Genomic DNA, 19,245 nt, shown 5'->3' with positions numbered 1-19,245 from the left:
AATAAAAATAATTTAAAAAACTAAAAGCAAGATAGTGACTGAGAAAGATTCTTAATGTCAACCTCTGGCTTCTAAACACACACATACACACACACACATATAAACACACATACATGCATATACATACACACAAACACACATATATACACACACATATAAACACACATACATGCATATACATACACACAAACACACACATACACACACACACACACACACACACACACACCAGAGAGACGCTCAGGTCCTCATTAGCATCATGTTGTTTAAAGGTCTCTTCCCCTCTGTCTTAAAGTTTGCTTAGCATAAGCATCCTTGGCCTCTCTCCCAGGTAGATGCTAATACTATGTCTTCTCCACAAGATCTGAGCATCCCAAATCTCTCCAGACATTACCAAGGTCTGCTGGGGTATGTGCCATGGGGGGGGGGGGGGAACATAAGTGCACTCGAACAGACTCACTAGGCACACACTGATACAGGGAAAAGCAAATAAGGTAGGCTGGGTGTAGCTCAGCAGGTAGAATGCTTTCCTCACTTGCATGAGGCCCTGGGTTCAATTCCCAGCAGAACATAAACTGGGAAGGCGGCACACACTTGTAATCACAGCATGCTGAGGTAGAGGCAGGAGGACCAGGAATCAAGATCATTCTTTGCTACAGAAGACCCCCACCTCTAGGCAGGGGATGGGGGTCAGTAGAGCAACTGAATCTCCATGTATAGAGCCCTTGAATGCACTCATGGAAACTCCCTCGAAATCGAGACTCCACGCACACACAGGCCTTCTGAGTTTCTTTACATCTGCCAGCAGGGTTGCTGAGCTCGTAAAGACGCCTGTAGACTTCATTTGGCATATACATACAGAGTCCCATTGAACGAAGCAGCTCACTGGGCCCCCCATCTCCCCCCATCTGGTCAAGAATGTGCTCAGGAACTGGGCCTGGAGGAGAAGAAAGAACAGGGGGTTTCTGTGTGCTCCCAGCCGGGTCCTTGCCTTCAGCAGACTGGAGGAAAAGGAAGCCACGCCAGGGCAGCAGGCTGTGGCGGTCATTCCTGAGGCAGGGGGCATTTCGCCAACTGTGCAGTTCCTTTTGACTTGGTGGATTGGACCCAACTCCTCTGTGTTCTATTTTCCCAGTTCTGAAGAACTTACGGCTTGGTGAGTTAGGCTCAGGCATACTGACACCAGACCGCCACACCTCTCCAGGTTTAGGTACAGGGAGTGATCAGGACAAAAGTTTTTGATCCCAAAGGTTCAAAAACAGTGAAGTGGAGGAGGGGCAGCCGTGAGTGTCTGCTTTAGGGGAGAAGTCTATTTACCCAGTGTTATTTGAAAACAGGAATCCTGAATTCCCTTCCTACCTCATTACGACTCCTTTAACATTTGTTTTTAATTTATCTGAGATCATTATCTTCGCTGAGAATTACGCATGAGCCAAAGTTGAACTCGAAAAACCAAGCTAGGCCTTTTGTTCTGCCTGTGCTAATTAGCGTACAAAGGAGAGTCTGATTTCTTCCCTCCCCAACAGTCGGAAACACTGGTTCCCATTGATGTAACAACCGGTACTGGAAGGGGCTGCAGGCTGCAGACCGGGTACCGACTGGGTACCAACCGGGTCCCACAACAGGTATCAGGAAATGAAGGTTCTAATCCTGGTTGGCTCACCTCGCTCTACCAAGAACACATGTTGTTATTCCAAGCTCAGTGCTTCATCTTTAAATAAACTGACCACTTCCTCCTGGATGTGCCTAGTACCTAAACTAAAAATGGCAAAGGCCTCTCGAGCTCCAGTGTCGGATTTGAACACGGAATACAAGAGTGGAACAGCCAACAAACCCATCTATGGTTATCCTGAAAATGGCTTCTGTGGAGAATGGTTCCCACTGGGTGCTACTTGGGGGCCAGGAGGTTTTCCCTGTGGGCTCCCTCATTCATTCAGCACTGTGCCTGGTACTAAGAATGTAATAGCAATGGTATACAACAGACCCTGACGCCTTCAGCGAGTTTAGGATCCAGGAGACAAGTATGTTTTGGATGAAGAGGACATGCGTCTGCCAACAGTGAGATGAGCGTAAGAATTTGCAGCAGGAAGCCATAGGTGAGGCTGTGAGGCGGAGAGGTAGGAGAGACGTAAAGGATAAGATTCCAAACATAATGAGAGCCTTGGCCAAATGAGCAGAGGAATCCTGCATGCCCCACTCCCTGGAAGAAGTCCACTACGGTGTGTCAAAGGCCTGAGAAGTCTCCCCAGATGAAACACAGCTCCTAGACCTATTTGCATCCCAAAGACCTCTGGGAAGACTGAGAAAAGTCTATTGTTCTCAAAGCCAGTAACAAAAGCCCTTGTTCATATCACTGGAAAACTATCAAGTGTCCTCTTTAGAGACGCCAAAATACCTTGAGTTTCTAATGTGATTCTAAAGTATTTTCCTTGGCATGGCCCTAAAACAACATATGGTCTCTGCAAGCGCTCACATACAAGTCCACAGACATGAACCAGGGGACCAGGTTCAAAGTCCCATTGCCAGCTCAGGCCTCTGCTTTATTTGTTTTTAGAAGGCTGAACAGCCTCAACTCTGAGAGCCATTGGGAGGGGGAAAAACCTACCAAAATAAGCAGAGTGAACTGATCGAACACCAATAATGGACTTATCAGAGCTATACAGTGGAGGCCAACAGAGGCATACAATGATTCCTCTTGTTGGCCCAAAAATGTCCAGGAAGGCGGCTCTTTGTGTTTATTTTATTACATTCTGTGCCCAGAGAGAAGCAGAAACAATATCAAGTATTCACAGATTTTTATACCCGAGGCAGTCTCAGAGTCACACAGATCAAAATCAAAACTTAACAGCCAGAGTCCTTTGGAATATGTATTCAAGAAAACTGGCAGTGCAGAATTAAACATAAGGGGTTAAAATAATCACTGAATGGTAGCTCACTTGTCTGGCATTCATGGGGTCCTGTGTTTGATCCCTAGTTTTAAAAAAAAATGTAATTAAAGTAATAGGCTGGTATGTAACATGTCAGACATGCACAAAGTCCTGGGTTGATCCCAAACACCACATAAACTGGGCAATAAGGTGCTGGCCTATAATCCAGGCATACAGGAGGCAAAGGCAGGAGAATCAGTGTTTAAGGTCATCCTCAGCTACATAGCAAGCTAGGGGCCAGCCTGGGCTACATGAAACCCATTCTGACAAATGTAAGATGGCGGGGGGTGGGGAGGGGGGTTCACAGATGGCTCAGTGATAAAGGCACTTGCCCACAAGCAGGAAGGCCAGTTTGGAACTCTAGAACCCATGCAAATGTCAGATAAATGGGGCAGCCCATCTGTAATCCAGCCCTTAAAAGTAGAAACTCGATGATGAATTTGAGGCTAGCCTGGTTTACAGAGTGAGTTCCAGGACAGCCAGGCAGCCAGGAATACACAGAGAAACACTGTCTTGGAAAAATAAACAATCAAACAAACAAAAAAGAGACAGGAGGTCCTCCATACTGGAGGGCTTTGGAATTGAGAGATCTTGCCTTAAAGAATACTGTGGTAGTCACATAGAGGATGGTTTCTGACGTCAGCTTCAGACTCACATATGCACACTCACCCATACATACATGTGCCCAGAAACATGCAAACATGTATACACACAAACACATTCGAAAATGAAAAAAGAAAATCATATATATACACACACACACATACATGCAAAACTTTATACAGATATAATTATATAATAAAAATTTGCTGGAAATCTGGTGTAGAATAAGTTTTCATGAGCCAAGTATGGTGGTGCACTCTTTTAATCCCACCACTCCGAAGGCAGAGGCAGGTGGGTTTGTAAATTTGACGCAGCCTGGTCTACAGAGTGAATTCCAGGACAGACAGTCAGTCCTACATAGTGAAAGCCTGTCTCAAAAAAGAAGAAAAAGAAAAGAAAAAAATAAAAAAGAGCCAGTGAGATCCTGATAACCACGACTGTCACAGCTGAGCGAGTTCAGGTCGACAAAGCCTTTGCTGTGTACTGGGCACCATCTTCTGTGCACACCTACAACCCTCTGCAGTCTGTGTAGCCACGGAGTAGGTCCTCCTGCCTCGGGCTCAGCACTGAGTAGGAAGCTGTTGCTGAGTTGTAGTTTCAGTCTTTGTATGCTCTGAATGTCCACTTGACCCATGAGCACATGTCCTCACAAGCTGACAAATGTTGGTAGTCAGCGTGGTGATGTTAGAGGCATGAAGGTGAGGCAGGTATTGGATCTGCCCTCACTTCCTGTATGTGCCCTCTCAAAACCACATGGACACTCTATGGGAGATGAAGGAAAGCCTTCAAGTGAGCTTTCCCCCTTATATTTATATTTATTTTAACACATGTATATGTGTGTAATTGTGTAGGTATGCGCCTGTTTAGGCATGCTTGTGTCTAGAGTCTAGAAGAAGGCATACAATCTCCTGGAGGTGAAGCTACAGGCAGTTGAGAGCCACCCCGGAGTGGTGCTGAAAACCAAACTTGAGTCCTCTGCTTGAGCACTTTACTGGTTGAGCCATCTCTCCAGCCACGTCCAGTAATTGTTGAAATGCTACAAGTTGGCAGGAATATATGTGATTTTTTTTTTAATTTGAAGAATAAAATATATGTACTAAAGAGACTTCACTTACAAAACAATTACCATGTCCAATTACAATTATTAAGTAAATAGAGAACGTGACTCGGCAATGGGAGTCTATTGAAACCCCACATACCTTTAATCTAAGCATCCCTAAGAGACAGGCAGGCTGATTTCTGAGTTGGAGGCCAGCATGTCCTACACAGCAAATTCCAGGCCAGCCAGGGCTGCGGTGAGATCCTCTCTCCAAGAGTACACTGAAAATAATTTATCTTAGAGCAAGGACGTTCTTAATAGATGTTTTTCAATACATGGGGCATATTTTATTCTCTTCTAATCTCCATGGTATTGTTTGGTGCCCTTGTGTACTTTGCATGTGTACTTTAGTGTTTACACGGAGGTTTCTAAATACCTGTTCCCATTAAAAGAAGCCAACTCCTTCTAGAAACGACTAGCTCCAGGTCCGGGGCAGGAACGGATAGGGCAGACCTGGAATGTCCTGCCATGCCCCGACCTGCCCAAAGAACTCAGCAGCCAATTGAGGAAGCACCAACTGGATAAGGATGCAACGATCTGAGTATCGGCAAGGGCAGCATTTGCTAAAAGAGTGCAGGACAGTGAGAGGGTTTAAATCTGCAAGTTCGCTGCACATTATTAAACTGCATAGGACGAGTCATTAACTAGAAGTAAGGTAAAGAGCCAAGCACTAAAGTCACGATTGATCCACAGAGAAGGCCTGTTTACTCTGTAACGAGCTGGTCAGTAGATCTTCTAACTCTATAGGCCAAGAGGGCCTCCATCTCAGCTAGGAGACTAGGTCCCCTATGATGCCCTACCTGTGCAACATGAATAGCTGTGTTCTAGCAAAGCTTTACTTGTAAAAGTGGCAGGTTGGGTTTAATCTGTAGCTGTGAATTTACTGCCCTTTGGTCTAAAGGTACGAGACAGGTGATGGCAGATACTTTGGTGTTTAAGAAACGCAGCTAATGCATGAAGAAGGCACCGTATAGATTGCAGACATCTGGAATGACAGAAGCAGTAAGAGAGATGGGTGTGCTGACACCGCGAGGGGCAGCTGCCTGGGAGCCTCTCCTCCATGAGGATGCAACTACTCGGAAAGAAGATGCTGTGGGGGGCGGGGTGAGAACTTCTTTACCTTGCTAAGCGTGGTCCTGCACACAAGGTGCTGCCTGCCTTAATCCCAGCATTTGTTCCACCGAAGCGGGAGGATGGCTGTGAGTTGGCAGCCACTCTGGTCTACACGGCCTGTCCCAGCCAGAGCTACTTATTGAGGCACTGAGGCAAACCAAACAAACCAAATGTCTCGCCTGAATTAATCCGTAGGAGAAAAACAAAGAGGAGGAGGAGAAATGAGAAATGGCTGGTTGGATGTAAGACCACGGCAGAGTGCTCCAGTAACAAGCAGAGGCAGGTAGATCTCTGAACTGGAGGACAGCCTGGATACACAGAGAAACCCTGTCTTCAAAAGAAAATGGGGATGGGGGGGGGGCATAAGCTAGCAAGAGAGCTCAATACAGTAAGGGCATGTGCAGCCAAGCCCAACGACCTGAGTCCAGCCCTAGGTGGATGGGGAAGTAGTGAACTCCAAGTGCTGTGGTACACATAAAGTACGTGAATGTAATTAAGCATTTTTAGAGAATCTAAATTTACAGTTCACTACCTAGGAGGCTAAAGCAAGACTGGGTTCTAGGCCAGCTGGGGCCTCACCATGAGAGTCCACCTCAAAAACAAACAGGTAAGTGAGTAATACATACATACTTACATACACAACAGAGACTGCTGAGCTACAGAGGCCGGGCTTGCCTGCCCTTCTTTCCTGCAGTGCCCGGGACGCCAGGCAAGGCCTGCACTATTGCCCTGCCTTGTTTTTTTTTAATTCAGGACAGACCACCAAACACCTTGTCTTTCATTTTACTTAGGATTCACAAAGACATCAAGTGGCCCGGGAGAAATCACTGTACCTCCTGCGGGGTCAAGGTTTAGAAACTGGACCATTTGTTTGACAATCATCACAAGGATAATCACCCCCCCAGGAGTCCCAGGGGGCTGCTAAAATCAGCGGGAAAGCTGGGTGCAGAACCCAGTACTTAAGTCCCTCAAGTATTTCCCTGGAAGATACTCATTCGTGGGGGGGGAGGGGCAGTAAAAACAAAGAATTATAGTAAATTTCTTGGGGACGCTTGGCAAACATACTTGGGGTAGGATGATCTGGGACAGGGTGGTCTGACTCCTAATCAGCCTCCCTTAGGCGGATGCACCTTCATGTTTACCTCCCCGGCGGACATGATTCCAAACCAGTGACAGACTCAGTCACTGGAAAGAAAAGAATATACCAAAGTGTGAGGCAGACAAGTTGACCAAAGAGTTGCTCTGGGGCGCCAGGGAACAAACACCCAGAGTAACCCATCACAGCCTGATTCTGAACCTCCTCTGAGGCCTGGCGGGTGTCTTCCTCCTCTAGTAGACATCCTAGTCAACAGTAGCTGTTACAATTTTGTCCTATTTGGTTTTGGTTTTTGAGACAGGCCTTCCCTGTGTAGGCCCAGGTGTCCGGGAACTCTCTCTGTAGATCAGGCTGGCCTCGAACTCCCAGAGATCTACCTGCCTCTGCCTCCAGAGTGTGTGTGAGCAGCACCCCTACCCCAGCTACAACGTTCTGTTTTGTTTTCTGATGGAACTGAGATTGAACCCTGGGCTTTGAGCACGCTGGGCAAGCACTGTCCCATAGTGTGTGTGTGTGTGTGTGTGTGTGTGTGTGTGTGTGTGTGAGCACGCTGGGCAAGCACTGTCCCATTGTGTGTGTGTGTGTGTGTGTGAGCACGCTGGGCAAGCACTGTCCCATTGTGTGTGTGTGTGTGTGTGTGTGTGTGTGTGTGTGAGCACGCTGGGCAAGCACTGTCCAATTGTGTGTGTGTGTGTGTGTGTGTGTGTGTGTGTGTGTGTGTGAGCACGCTGGGCAAGCACTGTCCCATTGTGTGTGTGTGTGTGTGTGTGTGTGTGTGTGAGCACGCCGAGCAAGCACTGTCCCATTGTGTGTGTGTGTGTGTGTGTGTGTGTGTGTGAGCACGCTGGGCAAGCACTGTCCCATAGTGTGTGTGTGTGTGTGTGTGTGTGTGTGTGTGTGTGAGAGAGAGAGAGAGAGAGAGACAGACAGACAGACAGACAGACAGACAGACAGACAGACAGACAGACTGTGGGCATGTGTACATGTGGATGTCTGAGGGCAGCTTTCAGAATCAGTTCTCTCCTTCGACCTTCTTGAAGCAGTGCCTTTGGGTTTCTGCGACTGCATACTGGCTACTGAACCTCAGACCTCCGGTCTCAGCCTCCCATCCCCCTGTAGGAGTGTGTATTACTCCCCCTGACTTCTTACTTGGATTTTGTTGATCCCGCCCAGGTCATCTAATTTGCAGGCAAGCACAATGCTGGTCGGTGGATAGGGTCTATCTCAGCCCCTCCCTGCACTCTGGCGTTATCAGGGAACCCCTCTGTGAGGATGAGCCTTGCCGTGACAGGATGGTCATTCCCTGACTAGCATATCGCTACACAAACACTGAGGCTGGCAAACATTAATAGACGTGTTTCCACTCCACAGTGAAACGCTCCCTCCAGAGCTCCCTTCTACAGGTCCCCACTCGGAAAACAGTCTAAGAAGATACACAGAAAACTCGGGAGCCTGAAGAGACAACAGCTCAGTGGGTAAGAGCGCTGACTGCTCTAGCAGAGGGCCTGGGCTCAACCCCCAGCACCCACATAGCAGCTCACAATGTCTGTAACTCCAGCTCTAGGGGAACCAATGCCTTCACGCACACTGACATACATGCAGGCAAAACACCAGCATCAATAAAAATATCTTCACAAGAATGCAACCACATTTAATTTACACGACACAAGAATGCTCACAGTCCTAAGAGAGTAGGGCGGGTCTGAAGTAGGAAGTAGGTCAGGAGATGTAGGCAGAAGCACAGAAAGATTAAGGCAGCAATGAACGCCATCTCCGGGGCTGTAGGCAGATCTGTGGGAAGACTCTAACCCTCTAGAAAGGGTGTGTGGATCCTGTGGGCCAACTTCTTTAATCCTAGCACTTGGAAAGCAGAAACAGGCGGATCTTTGTGAGTTTGAAGCCAGCTTGGTATACGTAGAGTTCCAGGCTAACCAGAGCTATATAGAGACACCCTGTCAATGGCGGCTGAGGGAAAGGGATGGAAATGCCATGGCAGAAAAAGGATGTGGAGAAGGCGCTCACTTACATCCCATTTCTTTAACATTTGCTCCAAATGGTGTCTTCACTTTTTTTTCCCTTTAATTGACTTTTCCTGGGGGAAACTGCAGCCTCTGGGAGCCAGACTCCTCCCCACCCCTCAAGGTTCCACTAGCTGCAAGGCTCCAGGGCTCCACCCCCAGCTTCCTGGAGGATAAGTCAGCCCCCCCCAGCCCCAGTTCACTGTGGGAAGAGTTCTAACACATCCCACGTACACTCAGGCTGCCTACAAGGCTTTTTCCTTTTTTTTTAAAAAAAGGGAGGGGTATTTAAATGTTTGTGTTGCCACATGTGGGTGCTATATTTTAAATACAGAAGTGTTTTGTGGTGCACTGTCTCTGTGGCAGAGGGTCACATTCCAGCGACATGATTCTAGTCTTGTGTCTGTTCATTCACCTTCTAACTGCCTGCCTCAGGCAGGTCAACAATCACTTGAGCTTACTCACTATGGCTAACACATCTGGAACATCTGGACTTGTGAATTGGTCTGATTTGCATTGTTCATTCCTACCTCTTGTGTATTCCTTTCTCTTCTTCAGATCCACCTCTCTCTCTCTCTTTCTCTCTCTCTCTCTCTCTCTCTGTGTGTGTGTGTGTGTGTGTGTGTGTGTCTGTCTGTCTGTCTGTCTGTCTCTCTCTGTGTGCCTGTCTCTCTCTCTTTCCCTCTCCCCTTTGAGACCTGGGTGGCCTGGAACTCAGAGGTCTGCCTGCCTCTGCTATGCTGGCTTCCACACAGTTGGTTTAACAAGTTCTGGCTCCATTCACTTTAAAGGGTCTAAGATACTTAACCTCACTGCAGCTCAGGATGTGACCACACTTGTCTTTAAGCCTAGTACTCAGAAGTAAGAGGCAGACATATCTCTGAGTTCAAAGCCAGCCTGGTCTACAGATTGAGTTCCAGGACAGCCAGGCTGTTACACAGAGAAACTCTGTTTGAAAATATAAAAATAAACAAACAACAAACCAACAGATCTTGCACCTGTTAGATCTCCAACTTCATAAGAAACCAAGTTCTAGTGACAGTAACTCAGTAACAATCTTCCCCTGGAGTAGTGGTTTTCAAGGAGACACCTGCCTGGTAGTTTGAAAAGTAGAGGCAAAAAAAAAAAAAAAAAAAAAAAAAAAAAAAAAGCTGAACTTCGGGGGCTGGAGAGACTCTCAGCCTTGGTTGATAGTTCCTGCTGCTCTTCCAGAGAACCCAGCTTCATATCCACTATCCACATCCAACATATACCGCCTATAACCCCGGTCCTCGGAGATCTAACACCTCCTCTTAACTTCTGGCACCTGCACATACTCGGGGTGATACATTCACGTAGACACACATAAAATAACAAATTAAAGGATATTCATCTTTAAAAAAAAAAAAAACAAAACTTCATGATTTCTAATTTCAAACCGTCACGCACACATAGAAAGACAGCCATATCTCTTCTGTGAGTCCTAAAATAATCTCTGTGTAAATATACAGTACCAGTTTCTTTAATAATTAATTGGCACTGTAATGGTCTGTCGTGGATACATGAGACTAGGGGTTTATTTGGGCAAAAGCGAGGGACTTAGCCAAGCGTTTTAGAAAAGGCACCGTAAGGAAACGCTGAGTTCATGCTTGGCTTCTCGGGGTTTGGTTTGCTAAGTCATCCAAACTGTGATCCATACTTCAGTGAGAGCAGGAAGGCTTCCTCCTCCCGGGCTCCGCCAAGCCAAAGACACACCTGCCTACACTTCCGACCTCACTGACTCCAAGGAGAAAGCGGTCTCCAGGTCCCAAATGTCAGTAAATAATGGCTTTTCCCGCAGGTGGTGAAGTCCCTGGGCAGCAGGTTAAAGGTTACTGACCCCACGGCAGCAACGTCCTGGTCAGATGGCTTCCAGCCACAGACTTACTCACTGCTGACTAGACAAGGGGATGTGCCCAGTGATTGTTTTTAAGGCTGAGCTGTCTACCCCGTCCGACTCCAGCTGATAGTCATATCAGGATTTCTGCACTGTGAAGCCAGCCAGCTCCCTTCTCCGGAGAGGGCCAGTGATACCAGGCTTGTGTGTCATGAGGAGAAAGGAAAAAGCTCTGGACTTTGGACCCAACCAAGTTCAAATCCGGGTGCTGGCAGTGGCCAGTAGTGTGGTCTTGTATGACACACTTGACCTCTAGAAGTCTGTTTGCACAGCAGAAGAATGGGACTGACAAGTACCTACTTCCTACTGGGTGAGAAACTACAAAAACACTGAGATTTTAGTAGCCATTGACAAGTGCTTCCCAAACAGGGTGAGATTGTTTATGCCCTCTCAAGAAGAACCCTTTGCTACACATTTACCAGCAATGAAGCATCAGGACAGAATGAATTTTTTTTGGCATTTGTTTGTTGGTTACTCTGATGGTGGGATTTTGAGACTGGAAAGATGGCTCAGGGGTTAAAAATCACTGGCTGCTAATGTAGAGGACCTGGGTTCGATTCCCAGCATCCATCCACACCCACAACAATCTGTAACTCCAGTCCCGACGCCCTCTTCTGGCCTCTACAGGTACTGCACACACATAGTGCACACATGCATTCTTACACATAAAATTTAAAAAATTAAAAGACTCTCAGAGTAATACCAATACTCATGAAACAGGGGCAGGTTAATCTTCTTGAGTCTAAGGGCAGCCTTGTCTACATAGTTCTGGGTCAGCCAGGGCTACTACATAGCTTTGTCAAAACACAAATGCAAAACAAAAACTTAAGATTATAAACACCATGAGAAGGGACAGATTCGGATTTTGAAATTTGCTTTATGACCTTAAGGTTGTCAGGTAAAGTAACAAAGGCTATCTTTATGTTACTTGATTCACTACGGGAAGAAAGCCAGTGTCTGGGAAGATGTCCCCTGGACAGCCCAGAGAAAAACTGAACCCCGTCTTTCTTTCCTTCCTTTCCTGTTCCATTCATTGCCATGTGCAAGGTTTTGGGAAGTGGACATTTTGCTCTCGTCCCTAAATCTGATCCAGCTTAGAAGACAGAAAGATTTTTAACTTAAACATGGTTGTTTTAGAATGTGTCCACCATGAATGAAGCCCTGGGTTCATCACAGGATGATGAACACAAACCAGGCCTAGTCACACACATCTGTAATTCGGAAGGCACAGGTCGCAGGGTCAGAAGGCTAGCCACGGGGGTCTGCAAAGAGGCGCAGAAAGTAAAGATGCTTGCTTCAAAGGCTGACAACCTGAGTTCAAACCCAGGCAGAGGTGGAAAAGAACCAAGTATGTAGAGCTGTCCTCTGGCTTCCATATACACACTAGGGCAGTTTCCATTCCTCACACCTGTGCGCACACACAATAATTGTTTTAAAGAGTTTTAGCGTAACAGCAGATGTATTCATTTTAACTTAGAGAAAGTTTCCAGAGGTTGCTTTGCAGCATGTGTGGAACAATAATAATAAAATAGAATATGTTTTTTAAAGAAAAAAAAAAAAAAAAAAAAAGGTCAACTGAATTCTAGCACCCTTCCTATAGCCAACTGTCCCGTGACTTTGCTGAGTATAAAAAGGCCAGCCAGGGACTAGGGTGATGGCTCTGAGATTAAGAACACTTGCTGCTCTAGCCGAGGACACCTTTGTTCCTGGCACCCGTGTTGGACTGGTCCTGAACTCCAGATGTGGGAGAGACTGTCGAGTCTGACCTCTGTGGGCACCTGCAGTCCTGTGCACACAGACAAGTATTTAAACCTACGATAAATCTTTCTGGAAAAGTCTTCACCTGGGCATCTATCAAGACCATCTCTGCGTCTTTCTACATCCTCATCTGAGAGGATACCCTCTGTAGGATGATCGATGAAGGAAGAAGTTTGCCTCCCTTTCTCCTCCCCTCATTTGAAGTCCTGTCAGACCACCTAGAAACAAGCTCTGTCCCAACATCCTCAACCAACTCGCTTTCTCTACTAGGCTGTCACTGCAGCTCTACCCATCCCCCATCCTCCACAGCCAGGCTTCTTCAATGGGATGGCTGAAGCCTGTGTCTCCATCACCTTTCAGGTAACCAGAGATGGAAAGTGAATTGTGGGACTGGAGAGATGGCTCCAGACTTCCAAGCACTGGCTGCTCTTCCTGGGTTTGCTTCCTAGCTTGTTCTGGGATGGCTTATAAACAACTGTTAACTCCAGTCCCAAGCGACCCTCTGCTGAACTTCCAGGGACAGGCACATGGTACACCAACATACAAGCAAGTAAAACATCCATACACATTAAAAAAAAAAATCTTAAAAAAAAAAAATAAATAAAAGAGGGGCTGGAGAGATGGCTCAGCGGTTAAGAGCACTGACTGCTCTTCCAGAGGTTCTGAGTTCAAATCCCAGCAACCACATGGTGGCTCACAACCATCTGTAATGGGATCTGATGCCCTCTTCAGGTGTGTCTGAAGACAGTGACAATGTACTCATTCATTGAATAAATAAATCTTAAAACAAAACAAAAACCAAAGAACTTTTAAAGTGCCAATGTTACTGTTTCCTAACTCAAGTTTTGTATCTTTTAGGCAAAAGATCTGGCCTAATGCATCTTATAACAGTCGGCTTAGCACTGTGCAGGGTTAGCAGTCAACACAGAACTAAGAAGTCGAGGGGTTACAAGTTAATCTCCAGTGTCCCCAGTGTAGCACATGAAAGTTATCTTCCAGCAGAACTACAGCCTTCCTTACAGAAGGTTCCCAGTGAGCTGCTCTTCTCGTTCTACAAGTTCATTGGTTTACATCTCAAGCCCATAGGCTACAGAGAGGGCTCAGCGGTAAAGAGCACCGGCTGCTCTTACAGAGGACCTAGGTTCCATTCCCAGCACCCATAGAGTGGCTCACAACCATCTGTACTTTCAGTTCTAGATCTAAGAGCACTGCACATACATGGTGCACAGACATACAAGCAGGCTAAACAACCACGTGCAAACAAGCAAACACTGCAAATCTGTCCGTTTACTGTTAAGACAGAGATGCTGTTAATACTCATATATGTTTGCGCACATGTGTATATGGCTAGATGTGTGTGCATACATGTAAGCATGTACAGACTGCCTTCTCCTTGCGGAATCCTAGACTGATGGAGAATGGGGTTAAGCCATAGGCTTCTAAAATTATAACAAAGCAACTCAGATATTCCCTGCCGGATCCACCGACCCAAAAACAAGTCTGACAGGACTCAAGCCCACCTCAGAGCTTTAAAAACCAAACGTCACCGCAGCAATCCAAGTGCCAAAATTTCAGTAACACAAGCAGGGTACTCTCAACAGCCTGCTCCATACAAAAAGCCCTCATTAAACTCAAGAGTTATATTTAGCAAAAATGGAACAGAAGTTATATTTAGATGAAATGACTTAAAAGAATTTTACCAAAAACAGCATGTTTAGACTGATCTGCAAAAGGAAAAAAAAAAGGTTTTAGATGGCTAGATGGCTCGGCGATTAAAGGCGCCTGCTGCCAAGCCTACTGACCTAAGTTTGATCCCCAGGACCCACGTGGTAGGAGGGAACAGGGTACACCCCCCTCAATTATTAATAAATGAAACGTAACAAAGTATATGAATCATTTTTAAAAATAGAAGATAGGTTTTCCTTGGTTGTTTCGTAAATTCCCCAAAACAGCCTCCAATGCATGCCCCGAGATTTTCGTTTGTCTGGAAGAACAGGAGCTCGGCCGTCCTGAGGACGCACACTATAGAATCCTTATAGGTCAGCTCAGCACACACTTAAAGCTCAGGACTGTTTCACACACACGGAAGTGATCTGGACAGCCTCACAAAGATGTGGGCTTCAGGATAGTGATCCTTACACACCTTACACATGCTCAGTACCTCTCCCTAGATATAGTCCCTTTCCTAGACATTAGTAACATTCACACTGTGGTCACAAAGTATGAAGCCGTCTTGCAAAACTGAATCCAATCCTGTCCATTTGGCTCTTCTCTACCTAATTTTTTTTTTTTTTTTACATCTACCTTATTCTGTTTGTTTTTGTTTTGGGGATAGGCTCTTCCTGGGTAGCCCAGGCTGTCCTCAGACTTGCATCAATCCTCCTGTCTGAGTCCTTGGTGTTCTGGGATTATCAGCAAGTTCCACCCTATATGGCTTAATTTACATCTTCTTAGCAAAATTGTAGTCAAGAAGTGCACAGTAGTCTTGTAAGCCTGCAAAGTCTCCTCTAGAATGAAGGTATAGTCAGAGCATGTGGCTTACGCCTCTGATGTCATAAGAGGATCCAAGCAGTTCAGCAGGTCTGTACGGCAAGTTCTAGGTGAACCAGGACTACACAGTGAGACCTTATCTCATGTTTCCAAGAACTAGGAATAGTTCCAAGTGTGTTCTCTTCTCCACAGCCTCAGGTTCCCCAGGGGGCTTGAACCTAGCACTCAAGAGGATAATCCTCCTTGGATAGGAGGATGCAAGTTCAAGGCCAGCCTGGACTAGATAATGACACTCTTTCTTAAAACCTGTCCCTTAGGCCAGGGTAAGGTGACTTCTCTCCTAAAGAGTCTCAGGAAGAGACCATTTCCCAGCATTCCAAGGAGGCCAGAGGAGAAAGCAGAGGAGATGAGCCATGGAGAAATGCGGCCTTACTGCAGGACTGGTAAGGCCCCGCTGTCCAGAGCAGAGATGCCAGTGGAGAGTGCTCTGGGCCTCCTGTCTGCGATGCCAAAGGTCTATAAGTAACTCACAAACACTGCAGCCAGCATCCACTTTGACTTCTAGTTACATTATGTCCAGAAATCTACAACAGCCGAGAAACAGTATCCGCCACTTTTATACATACAGGCCTAAAACAACACAGCTTACAGTTGAATAATGTAAAAGAGAAACAACAAGACCTAGGAAGCAAAAGACAGATCACATTCATCCAGCCTTCCAGCTCCAGTGTTATCCCTCAACCATCGACATCACTGGGAAACAGCAGAAGTCCAATTTTGCCTGGATGACCACTTGTTCATGGGACACAATACTGATATAATCATCCAGAAGAAAAAAAATAATTTCAGCTATATAGTCCAAGCACATACTTAAATGGTCCTAACCTGCTCTGCTTACTGGGCACGCTGCTCCACTGATAGTGTCAAACTAGAAAGAAACTTTCCTGCTACAACAGTGAACTTTGTAACCCAGCAAGGCAGCATGTGAGAAACACCAAAAGAGCGAGGAGGAGGACGCTGAATTTAGGATTTTAAGCCAATTCATCGGGGAGATAAGAGACAGGCATGGGGGTGAGATGGGAATCAGAGTCCCCTGGCCAGTGGGCTAAGAGATGGGTGTGGAGAGACAGCAAGCTGGCTCTGTAGGTAAAGGCGCTGGCCAGCCAAATCTGAGGACCAGAGTTGGATCATGGGAACTCACATTGGTGGAGCAGAATCCGACTGACTACCAAAGGTTGTCTTCTGACTTCCACGGAGGTACTAACCTTGGCATAAGCCTCAGATACACCCATGTGCATACACACACACACACACACACACACACACACATGAAAGAAAATGTAAAGTTAAAAGAAATGAGTGTGTGGAGGAAACTTTTCTCCAGTTAAAGGAGAAAGTGATATTTGGGACTTTCCTGATGACTTTTAACTTCCTAAGACCTGGCTCTCAGAGCTGACCTATGGGCTTAAGTAACTCCTAGTGATAAAACAGAGAAAACGAGACTACAGTGGTTTAACCAACACACACACACACACACACACACACACACACACACACACACACACAAGATATGGGAATTCCCTGAACCTTCACGGGAAGGAAAGCTGAGGGTGGTCCCCAACATTTGCACACACCTTCACCTTGAAAAAGCAAACGCAAAGCCCTAGATCAATATCCACTTTCAAAAGGACTTCCTGGGGGGCACTGAGGTGTAGCAGGCCTAAAACTCTGAGGGTCTTTCTCCATCCCAGGGCAAAGGCAAGCAGTGTTGATGTGGTTCTATGTCCCACTTCATCCATCAGAACCTCCCTTAACCAGTGAACACACACACACAGACACACACACACACACACACACACACACACACACACACACACACTGCACGAATTGTAGAAAGGCCGTCCCACTCCACCAAGTAAGGGCCCGAAATGGCAGCAGGAACGACCCATTCACCACCCAGATCTTCCGCGGCAGCCCTTGAGTATAATCATACTTAAAATGAACTTTTATTCGAGCTTTAGTTCCCTCAAGGGGTGCACTCCTGGGGAGTGGACGAGCCATACCAGCTCTGGAAAGCTCTGCAAGAGGCAGAGAAGACGGGTGAGCCGCTGCACGGCAGGAGGGTGTGCACCCAGGATCTACCATCCGACCCAGCAGCAGCACAGGAAACTCGGGTGTGGAGTAGCGGCTCGAGGGCCAGGCCAGCCCCAAACTGCACCCCTCATTTCGCAGGGGAGAGAGGCGGGAGCTCCGAGCTGGAGAGGGGTGAAGGAATCCGCCCTCATTTGCACATTGTCTGGGGCCGGGTCAATTTGCTTAATCACCGCTCTAAATGCCAGGCGCACAGCACACAATGCGCTCCCATTAACAGGTTTAAAGTGTCGCAGCGCTCGCTTTAAATGAGAAAAGCCCGCAACAAAAGGGGGAAAAAGCCAAGTAAGAATGCCTAGGGTCGCCCTCCAAACCATCTCAGAGGAGTTTAAAGCCCAGAGTTCTGCAGAAAAATTGAGGCCCTGGTGTGAGGATTGGGGGTAGGTCGTGACTAATCCACACAAAATAAGGAGTTTGTTCGGCTCACAGCAGCCCAGGAACCCGCAGGTCAGAGGATATCTCAAGTCAGGGTCCTCCAGGCCCTTGACCAACTTTCCTCCTTGCCAAGGGGAAGGCTGACCAATCTCAAGGAAGGAAAGCCAGACACCCCCCCCAACACACACCCCCACGTCCAAAGGCAGGCACAAATCCAAGTTTTCCTTTGGTAGAAGCAAGGAATTTGGGAGTTTGGGAGGACCCACCAGGCTGCAATCTCCCAAAGGTGAGAAGTTAAAAGAACTTTACTTTCATCCCGTTACCGGCCAAAGCAATCTCATACTAGGCCGCCACAGGGGAGTGCAACTCCGCAAACAAGTTCGGCCCAGGATCGGCTCAGGCAAGAGGCCCCATCCCCCACGCTACGGACGAGCCCAGGGGGCGCATACCGCCGGGCTGGACGCCCACCGGTCCCGGCACGGCGAGACTGACACTTACGGTGCGCGCTCCACCAGGAGACAGGGGTCCATTGGAGAGGTATGGGCTGCTCAGGTCTGGAATCATCAGGAAGGGGTACCCAGGGTACGCAGGTCCCTTAAAAAAAGCGCCGTCCTGGGGCCTTCTCACTGAGGACAAAACCAAAGTGGAGTGAGGTCAGGGGTCCCCCAGACAGAGCAGCTATCTGGAGCTCGGGGCGGGAATCTGGAACCCGAGCGCCCCTCAAGTGAGCCCCAGAACGAGTGTTTGCAGCGATGGTTGGAGAACAGGGTCTCCGCCACCAGGGCCATGGAGACCCGGATGGTCAATCGCTGATGGCCGGAGAGTGGAGACTGACGGAGAAGGCACTTACCTTCGGCGAAATAGTCGCGCGGCTTCTGGAAAGCGTCCCGGGCGGGCTGCGGGCGCCTCTCCGCCTGTGGAGGAGACACAAAGGCGAGGGCGGGTGAGCGGGAGCGGGACCCGGGTCCCCCGGGGGCTGACCCTAGGAATCCCTTTACCTCGGAGTCCGAGCTACTGCTCTGATTCTCCGATTCGTTGACCAGGGACGACTTGACCTCATCCAGATCCCTCTGCGCCGAAGCGCTGTCGCTGCTCGGCTCTTGCTCTTCGCCCCCTTCGTCCTGGAAGGGGATCAGCTCGTCGTTCGCTCCGAGGTCGTCCCCTCCACTAGTTGCCCCGGCTCCAGAGCCACCGCCTCCCCCGCCGGCGCCGCCACCGCGGCCACCACCGAGCTGGGGCATGGTGGGGCCACGGGCCGGGGCCGCTGCGCTCGGAGCCCCGCGCCCTGCCTGGCCCGGCCCGGCGCCCCTCCCTCCCTCTCGCTGGCCCGGCTCCGATCGTTTGGCCGCTGCAGCAACAAAGTTTTGACAGGGCGTGGCTCCGTGGGAAGCGGGCCCAGCACCGCCCAGCCGGGGCGAGAGACTCTCGGCTCCGGATCGTCCCGCAGCACGGAGCCTAGGGCTCCCAAACTAGCCGCCGCCACCGCTGCTGCCTGCTCGGCCCGGGCGTCCCAGCGCCTGGCCCGCCGGGGAGGGGCGATGGGGAAGGAGGGAGGGACCGCCCGGCGGGGCAGGGGGGCCGGAGGGAGGAGCCCCGGCTGCAAGCTGACACCCGCGCCTCGCGGAACCAGGCGAACTGCAGCGCGCGCACGCACACTCGCTTTCACACTCGCGTCCGGCTCGCTCGCACCTTCCGGAGAC

At 48.4% G+C, this 19,245-nt stretch overlaps 1 protein-coding gene across 2 annotated transcripts in view; it reads right to left on the bottom strand.

The window, feature by feature from the left end:
- Nucleotides 1-19,030, bottom strand: part of TCF7L1 (transcription factor 7 like 1) — a 157,398-nt gene extending 138,368 nt beyond the window's left edge. For both annotated transcript variants that reach the window (XM_080932076.1, XM_080932077.1), the window contains exons 1-3: nucleotides 18,544-19,030; nucleotides 18,396-18,459; nucleotides 18,044-18,171 (exon numbers count right to left, since the gene is read on the bottom strand). In XM_080932076.1, coding sequence (XP_080788202.1) covers nucleotides 18,044-18,171; nucleotides 18,396-18,459; nucleotides 18,544-18,786 — 435 coding nt within the window. In that variant the 5' untranslated portion in view covers nucleotides 18,787-19,030. The remainder of the gene's footprint in view (nucleotides 1-18,043; nucleotides 18,172-18,395; nucleotides 18,460-18,543) is intronic.
- Between the last annotated feature and the right edge of the window lie 215 nt (nucleotides 19,031-19,245).

This window comes from Micromys minutus, assembly GCF_963924665.1.
Source record: "Micromys minutus genome assembly, chromosome: 18".
NCBI lineage: Eukaryota > Metazoa > Chordata > Mammalia > Rodentia > Muridae > Micromys > Micromys minutus.
The sequence above is the reverse complement of the archived record's forward strand: the minus strand, read 5'-3'. Positions and strand labels throughout refer to the sequence as shown.